At 37.8% G+C, this 10,437-nt stretch overlaps 1 protein-coding gene across 2 annotated transcripts in view; it reads left to right on the forward strand.

Moving 5' to 3' along the window:
* KAT6A (lysine acetyltransferase 6A) overlaps positions 1–9,462 on the forward strand; it is a 97,843-nt gene extending 88,381 nt beyond the window's left edge. For both annotated transcript variants that reach the window (XM_006916272.3, XM_015592861.2), the window contains exons 16-17: positions 2,300–2,615; positions 4,669–9,462. In XM_006916272.3, coding sequence (XP_006916334.1) covers positions 2,300–2,615; positions 4,669–7,385 — 3,033 coding nt within the window. In that variant the 3' untranslated portion in view covers positions 7,386–9,462. The remainder of the gene's footprint in view (positions 1–2,299; positions 2,616–4,668) is intronic.
* The last annotated feature ends 975 nt before the right edge of the window (positions 9,463–10,437 follow it).

The following is a 10,437-nucleotide window of genomic DNA, read 5'->3' on the forward strand; positions in this document are numbered from 1 at the left end:
GACTTGTTTTAAAAATATTTTCTAAAATATATTTTATCATCGTTCAAAGTTTGAATGATAGCCCGTTTGTTATTAAATGCTGAGCGATGATGATAGTGAGTTCTTTTAAACTGTGTATCAGAAATATTTCAGGCAATGGAGTGAACTTTAAGCATTGCCACGAGCCAGCTAGACTGAAGTATGTCAGCTCTCTGGATGAGCCACCTTGTAGTAGTATGGTGATACCTTTCATCCAAAGTAATGAAATTGTTCATTTCCTTGTCAGACCCTTAAAAAAAAAGGTAGTGCTATTTATTTAAAAAAAAAAAAAAACAACAAAAATATCCTCTTAATTTTAGAAGTTTTAGATTTGTAGAATTATTGCAAAGAAAGTACAGAGAATTCCTGTATTCCCCACACCCAGTTTCCCCTATTATTAACCTTTTAGGTTGGTATGGTACATTTGTCACAAGTAGTAAACCAGTATATTGATATATTATTAACTAGAGTCCATACTTTATCTAAATTTCCTCAGTTCTCCCTAATGTCCCTTTTCTGTTCCAGGATCCTATTCAGCATAACACATTACATTTAGTAGTCATGTCTCCTTAGGCCCCTCTTGATTGTAATAGTTTCTCGGACTCCTTTTCTTGATGAGCTTGAAAATTTTGAGAATGTCCCTCATGATATTAGAATGGGGTAATGTATTTTTGGGAAGACCACAGAGGTAAAATACCAATTTCATCACATCATATAAAGGGTATCTACCATCAGTATGTATCTATATACCAAATATAGGGGTGTTTAGTATGAATATGACTTCTCACTATCGATGCTAACCTCCATCACCGGGCTTAAGGTTGTGTTTGTGAGGTTTTTCCACTGTAAAGTTTCTTCTTTTTTCTCCTTTTCCTTACTGTGCTCTTTGGAAGGAAGTCACTGTCCACATTCCATCCTTAAGATATGAATACCTGTGTAGAATACCTGTATTTATGTGCAGAATACCTGTGTTGATGTAGAATTCAGCTTGGGATATTTATCCATTCTCCCCCATCTGTTTATTCATTCAAGCATTTATTTATGTCAGTATGAACTCTTAGATTTTTACTTTATACTTTGAGTTATAACCCAATACTACTACTTTATTTAATTTGTTGTTCAAATTCTTCAAGCTTTGGCCATTAGCAGTCATTTCAGTTTTGCATCTGTGTCCCTTTAATTTCCATGCCCTCATCATTGTAAGCTTTTATGTTTCTTTTGAACACTTCCTTACTTTCTGGTACAAGATATTCCAGGTCCATCTTATATATTTCATACCCCAATCCTCGAATCAGTTATTTCTCCAAAGAGCAGGGACATGTTTAATCTAGTTTAAAAATTGTATTCTCAACTAGAAAGACTAGTAAATTTGAAGTGGAGAAAAATTGAACTCTTGACTAACTCTACTATTCATTACGTGTCCATGAAGACAATATCTTTGCCATCCTAGGCCTATTTTGCCTATTTATTTTCTTGTGTAAAAAGAGTAACATTGTAACAAGCAGTGAGATCAAATGCAAGTACTTTTGAAGTCCTTGAAGAAATTCACTTGACTGGGAGTCAGAGACTATATTTTGTAAACATTTCTATACTGACTAGATTTGTGACCTTAAGCAAATCCTGTAACCTTTCTGGCCTCTGTAGAATGAGGCCATTGGATTAGATCATTCCTGGTCCTATCTATTGTGTGATTTAAGGTATTATGTCAACCCTAGTACAAAATTGTTCCTAATGTACCAAGTTCCAATAACGGAATGATTCTACTTTTGAAATGCTTCACTGACATCAAGTAACTACATATTGGCTCCCTATTTATGCATTCCAGTATAACTCTTATGGATAGCTCATGAAAATGGCATACAGCTTTCTGATAGTTCTACTGACCTTTATAGTAGAACTATGAGACAAACAGAAAGTATTTTATTTTTTTTCTTGAAAAGAAAAGTTAAGGGACCAGCCTATGTGTCATTTCAGAATTGAAATATCTCCCTAGGGTGTTTAACTGAACTGTTAATAAGGGAATTATATCTGCTCTTAGGGTATGCCTGCCAATTTTTTATGAAGATGTATTCAGTTATCCAACATCTCTGTATCTATGATACATTATGTATAATATCTTACTATAATATTTTGAAATACTATTTAAAATGTCTTTTGGCAAACAGCAACCTTAGTTTATATGTGCTAAATCTGTCAGGTTTAAAAACTTTTAATCATGTTATTAGTAGAAATGACAGTGTTCATTACTGTAAATAAAATAGTTTCCTTCTCTTTTAAATAGAAACCAATTCTTCACCGAAGAAGGAGAGTCCGAAAGCGCAAACACCACAATAGCAGTGTGGTCACGGAAACTATTTCTGAGACTACAGAGGTATTAGATGAACCTTTTGAAGACTCTGACTCTGAGAGGCCGATGCCAAGATTAGAACCCACGTTTGAGATTGATGAAGAGGAAGAGGAAGAGGATGAAAATGAACTCTTCTCTAGAGGATACTTCCGTCATTTGTCCTCACAGGATGTTCTCAGGTGTCGATCCTCTTCTAAGAGGAAGTCTAAAGATGAAGATGACGATGATGATGAGTCAGATGATGCTGATGGTATGTTGTACAGAACTTTTGCTTATTGTAGTTTTACTATTTTTAAACATACAGAAGTGATAGCTGTAAACCTTTCAACAAAAAAGCTGAAAAATGAGCACAACTACTAAGCAAGTAAAGGATGACTTGGTAATCTCTAAAAATTTGTGTCAAGTGTATTCACCCTCATTTTCTCATTTATTTCTGTCTTTAAAGTTGCTTTTTTCTAGTTTCCTTTTCAACTTGGAACCTATTTTTGCCTCTGCAGAAAATATCTTGCTGTTAGGAAATCGTTCTTTTTTGTCCATTATTCGAATCTTTAGTTAATAGGTAGATTAGATTTAGCATCAAGAAGATATTTAAGTTATAACTCTTTACTAGAATGTTCACTACACAGACTTAGTCTGTTTTGCTAATTGTAGTTTGCTGAGTGCTTAATATAGACACTCAAGTAAATATTGTTAAATGAATAATTCTAAGAATATGGTTCTTAAATAAGATCAGATTCATGTAATTTGGACTGACTTCAAATCTGTTTAGGAATCTTTCCCAAATAATCTCTCTAATGTTTTACTCAATTAGTAGTAAATTTCTAATAAAAATGGTAATAGTACCTCAAAATAGGTTAAATTTTATGGGATAGCTAAAAATTCAATGATTTACTTTTAAAATAGTCTCTTTTTTCATTTCTCTTTAGAAATAAACAAACTGGGACTCATATATGAGCTGGGTCACACACTAGTCATTTGCATCCTAGCCTAAAGTTTTTGCTGTTGTATCATGCTGCCTGTATCTGCAGTGTTTGCCTTGCATCGGATCAAACTGAGTGTTTTTACTTTGCTGGGTGAATTTGAAGGAATCTAATTGTCCACCATTGGTACACATAAACGAGTAGCTTTTATGTATTAACTCGTTGAGCTTTTTATTCTCCTTTTAAAAATAAATTCACTCAGTTTCAGATCTAGTGGATAACTTGCATTGTCTCCATTCTCATATATTTATAAAATAAAGTTTTAATAAAGTGATAAGGTGACTGAGTTCTTTAGTTTATTCTGAATGATTTTCCAAGTTTTATTGTGTTATATTTTGAGATATATAACTAGGAAACTAAAATTTTGTTTTATAAATTTGGCACTTTAGTAGAATTCTAACTTGCATCATTATAGACTAAAATAGTATTCTGTAAGTTTCTGTTGAGTTGGACAAATTTTCTCTGATACAGCTATTTCCTTTATTTTTAAGTTATTACTGCTACATATACCTTTTCAACTCTCTCCCCCAAATCCTATTCTTGCCTTGGTTTTCTTCCCTTTAAAAATTAATGGGAAATGTGAATGTACTTAATGCCACACCAAATTATACACCTGAAATGGTTAAAATGGTAGCTTTTATGCTATGTATATTTTACTAGAGTTTTTAAAACTAGAAAAAAAATTAACAGGGAGAAAATAATGCTAATATTAAATTTATTTCTAATAAATCATTGTCATTAGGGCTTTAGCTTTTTTTTTCAGGTCAGTATTTGTCCAGGATTAAATGCCTTGTAGCTATTCCCATACAAACACAACATTGACTGAGGATTGCTTGATCATGGCCTGGAGTAATTGGCTCATGAAATAACGATTTTGTGGAAATTAAGAAAACCAGAGTGGTAAAATAAATTCAAACAAAAAAAGAAATGAGCTGATTTATAGCTTACACAATAAAGGCAACTTGTCTAAAGTAGTTGTAATAACTACTTAGTATCTGCATCTTTATAAAGTTTATCTCCATTTTATGGATGATGAAAGTGAATCTTAGAATAACTCTCCAAAGCCATGCAGTTGGTGATGATAAACTTGAACTGGTTTTAACACCTTGTAGTAGATGGTAATAGAATGTTGACCAGCATTCTTTCACTGTTCCGCCATTTCATTTGATGTCATTAATTAGGTTTCTCCTTTAGATTCTTGAAAATGAAGACAGTCAAGAGTTTTATGAAATTATTTCTGTTGTACACGCTAACTTCAGAAAAAGGCACTAGAAAATATAAGATCTTATACCCTATTTTATTTTTTTTGTCCTTCCTATACAGACACTCCTATCCTAAAGCCAGTATCTCTCTTGAGAAAATGTGATGTGAAGGATTCTCCACTTGAGCCAGATACATCTACACCTATGAAAAAGAAAAAGGGATGGCCCAAAGGCAAGAGCCGCAAACCAATCCACTGGAAGAAAAGACCTGGTCGCAAACCGGGATTTAAGTTAACTCGGGAAATCATACCCATTTCTACTCAAGAATGCATTGTTGAGTCCATTGTTCCTATTCCTAAAACTGGACGTAAACCCAAAATTCAAGAGAATGAAGAAACTGTTGAATCAAAAGAAGACTTGGCTTTAACTGAAGAAAGGAAGGAAGAGGAGGAGATGCATGTGGAAACAGAAGAAGTTGAAGAGGGAGAAGAAGAAGATACAACCAGCAGCGAGGTTAGAGCGGCTTCTCCGGCAGATAGCAGCAACAGTCCCGAGACAGAAACGAAAGAACCTGAGGTAGAGGAGGAAGAAGAGAAACCCCGTATCTCAGATGAGCAGAGGCAATCTGAGGAAGAGCAACAAGAACTAGAAGAACAGGAGCAAGAGGAAGAGGATGAAGTGGCTGTAGAGCTAAATCAGAATGAAGACCATGATGCAGATGATGAAGATGATGGTCATCTGGAATCTACAAAGAAAAAAGAGCTAGAGGAGCAGCCTGTGAGAGAAGATGTCAAGGAGGAACCTGGTGGTCAGGACTCTTTTTTAGATATGAATATGCAGAGCAATAGGGAGAATATAAAGGATAAAGATGAAACAGAACCAGATTCTGAAGAGGAACAGACTTCCCATGAAACATCCGTGGTATCAGAGCATATGCCGGGGTCTGAGGATGATCATGAAGAAGATTCAAACTCTAAAGAAGAATTAATTGAGTTAAAAGAGGAAGAAGAGATTCCTCATAGTGAGCTGGATCTGGAAACTGTGCAAGCCGTGCAGTCTTTGACTCAAGAAGAAAGCAATGAGCATGAGGGCGCCTATCAGGACTGTGAAGAGACACTTGCAGCTTGTCAGACCCTGCAGAGTTACACCCAGGCTGATGAAGACCCTCAGATGTCAATGGTTGAAGACTGCCATGCTTCAGAACATAATAGTCCAATATCTTCTGTTCAGTCTCATCCCAGCCAGTCAGTTCGTTCAGTTAGCAGCCCCAACGTGCCTGCCCTCGAAAGTGGTTACACCCAGATCAGCCCGGAACAAGGATCCCTGTCCGCACCCTCTATGCAGAACATGGAGACCAGCCCCATGATGGATGTGCCTTCTGTATCAGACCACTCTCAGCAGGTGGTGGACAGTGGATTCAGTGATCTGGGCAGCATTGAAAGCACCACAGAAAACTATGAGAACCCTAGCAGTTATGATTCCACAATGGGTGGCAGCATTTGTGGGAATAACTCTTCCCAGAGCAGCTGCTCCTATGGTGGGTTATCATCCTCCAGCAGCCTCACCCAGAACAGTTGTGTTGTCACTCAGCAAATGGCAAATATGGGCAACAGCTGCAGTATGATGCAGCAGAACAATGTCCAGCCTGCTGCCAACTGCAGCATTAAGTCACCTCAGAGTTGTGTGGTGGAGAGGCCTCCCAGTAACCAGCAGCAGCCTCCACCACCACCACCACAGCAGCAGCAACAGCAGCAACAACAGCAGCAGCAGCAACCAGCACCACAGCCTCCACCACCCCAGCAGCAGCAGCCGCAGCCACAGCAGCAGCCGCAGCCGCAGCAGCAGCAGCCACCGCCGCAGCCACCGCAGCCACCACCTCAACCCCAGCAGCCTCAACCTCCACCCCCACCCCAGCAGCAGCCGCCCCTGTCACAGTGTAGTATGAACAACAGTTTCACTCCAGCGCCTATGATCATGGAGATTCCAGAATCTGGAAGCACCGGGAACATCAGTATCTATGAGAGGATTCCAGGTGATTTTGGTGCCGGCAGCTACTCTCAACCGTCAGCCACCTTCAGTTTAGCCAAGTTGCAGCAGCTGACTAACACCATTATGGACCCTCATGCCATGCCTTATAGCCATTCTCCTGCTGTGACTTCCTATGCAACCAGTGTTTCTTTGTCCAATACAGGACTGGCTCAGTTAGCTCCATCTCATCCATTAGCTGGGACCCCTCAAGCACAAGCCACCATGACACCGCCCCCAAACTTGGCATCCACCACCATGAACCTCACGTCACCTCTGCTCCAGTGCAACATGTCTGCCACCAACATTGGCATTCCTCACACTCAGAGGTTGCAAGGGCAAATGCCAGTCAAGGGGCACATTTCCATCCGCTCCAAATCCGCACCGCTGCCCTCTGCAGCTGCTCATCAGCAGCAGCTGTATGGCCGCAGCCCACCAGCGGTCGCTATGCAGGCTGGCCCTCGTGCATTGGCTGTTCAGCGTGGCATGAACATGGGGGTTAATTTAATGCCAACCCCTGCCTATAATGTCAATTCCATGAATATGAACACCTTGAACGCCATGAACAGCTATCGAATGACACAGCCCATGATGAACAGCAGTTACCATAGTAACCCTGCCTACATGAACCAGACAGCACAGTATCCTATGCAGATGCAGATGGGGATGATGGGGAGCCAGGCCTATACCCAGCAGCCTATGCAGCCAAACCCTCATGGAAACATGATGTACACTGGCCCCTCCCATCACAGCTACATGAATGCTGCTGGTGTGCCCAAGCAGTCACTCAATGGACCTTACATGAGAAGATGAGCAAGATGAACTTGCAATGAAAAACTTAAATATATATAAATAAAGGAACCTTTTATACTGACAAACCAGAGAAAAATGGACCTTTTTTTCCAGTTAAATATTGCTGTAGATTTAGAGGAATTTTTCTTTGGTTTATTTTATTTTTTAGAAAACCTGGTCTTTTCGGGGTTCATTTTGTTCTGGGTTTTGGTTTTCTTCACAATCTTGAACATTTTACAATAGAACTCATCTAAAAACGGATTTGGGGATAGGGGAAACATGCACAAAAATCTTTTCATAATTAAGAAGAGCCTTACTTTCTTTACATACCACATGGACAGAATTTGTGTATAAGTGAAATATCTTTATTTTATTTTAAGATGTATGTTTCCCCTCACTGTTTGCAGCTCCCAATGTTGTCATTTTTAAATGTTATATATACATCTCGAGGGTTAACCAGACCCTCTCCTCCAAACCCAACCTTTCATTTCCTACTTCATTCCAGCAGGAGGCACTTATGGGAGACTCGGACGGGGACATGGAGAACAACCCAAGCTCCTTAAACTTATTATTATTGTTAATATTATTATTATTATTATTAATAAAGTGAGGCAGGAAAATGCTTCTCCTTTTAAAATCCCCTCCACTCCCTATACACACACACACCTCTTGAAACCTTTCCCCAAGAATGTTTCTTTATAGATGGACTTCACTGAAATGTTTGTCTTTCTTAAATCAAGTGTAATATAATTATTATTATTATTTTTTACGATTCCCACTCAGCACTCAGAGACACAAAAATACTGTAAGTCTCAATGAACAGCAGAATCTCAGAGGAAAGCTGTTTGCAATCCTAATTTAGCCTTGGATGAATAGAGATGGTCAATTAACAATCAAAAAGAGGAAATTAACCTCTTGTTTTTTACCACCTGGTGAATCAGCCATAATGCCCATATTCCATGCAGCCTCTTGTTTTTAGTATGTACTTTGAGATGCTAAGGGTCTTGATTCTTGAGCCTTTGACTCTGATTAAACTCAAACAGCAGTCCCCAGTGATTAGCCTCTTACATTCTTATTCTTACATAGTGTTGGTGGATGACTGTACATGTCAGTGATTTGAAAATACCTGACGAACTTTTGACACTGTTTTATGTTGGAAGAGATGACACAGAGTGTGTGTCTTAAAGGAGATCATGGTGTGAGCTTTATAGCTACTTAAATGATACATAACCTCTAGTCTTCATTTGTCTTTTGAGATCCTGAGTTCACCCCCTGTGAATCAGAGTGCACCAGCCCCTCTCCTGTGAGTGGCTGAAGAGAAGAAGGATAAATCAACCACCAGCATAGAAGGGCATATCTGGACAGCAGGGTTTTTACAGGTTCCTATGTTACCAGTTCCATTCTCTTTTCTCTTGTGCAGCCAGTTTGCCCATTCTCTTCTTGTTACTTGCTCCAGGGATAGGTAAAAAATATATATATATATTCCATCATTAGAAGATGGAAACTATTATACCACTTGGTATGTGCAAATATCCAAAAGGGGGAAGTACTGCTTAAAGAAATACCTATAAGCATTAAATTCTCTCCTTTATTTGTACATTTTATATAGATAAATTTTTGAAGTACTAATTAGGCATTAAATTTTTCAAATGCACAGGTTTGTTGTTTTTTTAATACACTTTAATTGACTTTCTCAATTAAATGTGTTAGGTAGGAAAAGGCAGAATTCCACATCTTACCGCTATCAATTCTGAGCATGTGCAAGGCTATGTAGGACCCAGTTTCTCTGTATATACTATTCCAGTTCCCAATCATCTATGTAGAAAGTGCACTGTGCTGCCCTCTCCTACATCTTCAGCTATGTCATTGCTTCCTGGTTGGGGTGGGGGTGGGGTGGGTCGGGAGGGAAGTATATTGGGAGGAGGGTGGGTTAAGGCAGAAGGAGAAGCTGTTGAAATGAGGGCCGTGAATTCAGTTTCTGTTGGTTTGCGGTTGTGTTTGGTTTTGTTTGTTTCCTTTAAAAAAAAAAAAAAATTCAATCGGGCAGCTCCCTTTTTCCACAAGCCTTTTTGTGACTGTAGAACTATTGTAGAGAAAATGTTCTTTTCTATATTATAAAAGAAATTATCCAACACAGTAATATTGGTACCTGTCATTTTTTCACTTCTGTTTAAAAAAAAATGTATTTTTAGCAAAGTAACTTGGGTAATCTTCTAAAAAAGAAATTTAAAAAATTCAATCGGGCAGCTCCCTTTTTCCACAAGCCTTTTTGTGACTGTAGAACTATTGTAGAGAAAATGTTCTTTTCTATATTATAAAAGAAATTATCCAACACAGTAATATTGGTACCTGTCATTTTTTCACTTCTGTTTAAAAAAAAATGTATTTTTAGCAAAGTAACTTGGGTAATCTTCTAAAAAAGAAATTTAAAAACTCACTGTTAGTGACTTTGATGCCTTTTAAAATAAGAGCTTTTTCATTTCATTCCATCTTTAAAATTTTTTATCTTTGTTGTAGAATATTAAAAACTATTTTAAGAAAGATAAAATTCTCTTTAAAGAGATCTCTAGAGTGTGTGAATAGAGCTCCAGATGCCTCTAAAAGCCGCATGTACAAATGAAGCTAAGTCTATTCCTGTCTGTTTATATTTGCTTTTCCTGTTTTGTAACCTCTTTGTACTTTGTTCATGGTGACTTGTAAGCTAAGGGGAAGGGGTGCCTAGATGCCTTTGTATTTCTCCATGTCATGCGCTCCTGGGCCAGTTGGTCTCCCTTCCTCTCCTTGTATGTAATATCACTTTTTTTTCCCCTTTCTAGCAAGTACTTTCAAAAGAACTCTGTACATTTTAACATAAAAAAAAATAAATTATGTTGAGCCATTTTGGATGTCTGTCTTGCATGTGGAATTTTTCTCCCTTCCAAATATTTCAGACTCTCCAATTCTTTTCTATACATACTTAACAAATATTAATTAGCCTTTTCATGTTCCTCTTTATATATAGCAAGTATAAGTTCATGACCTTTGCTTTGAAATTCCAGTTTTCAAATATATATATATGTGTTTAAATGCCAAC

Source organism: Pteropus alecto, unplaced genomic scaffold, assembly GCF_000325575.1.
Source record: "Pteropus alecto unplaced genomic scaffold, ASM32557v1 scaffold24, whole genome shotgun sequence".
Taxonomy (NCBI): Eukaryota; Metazoa; Chordata; class Mammalia; order Chiroptera; family Pteropodidae; genus Pteropus; species Pteropus alecto.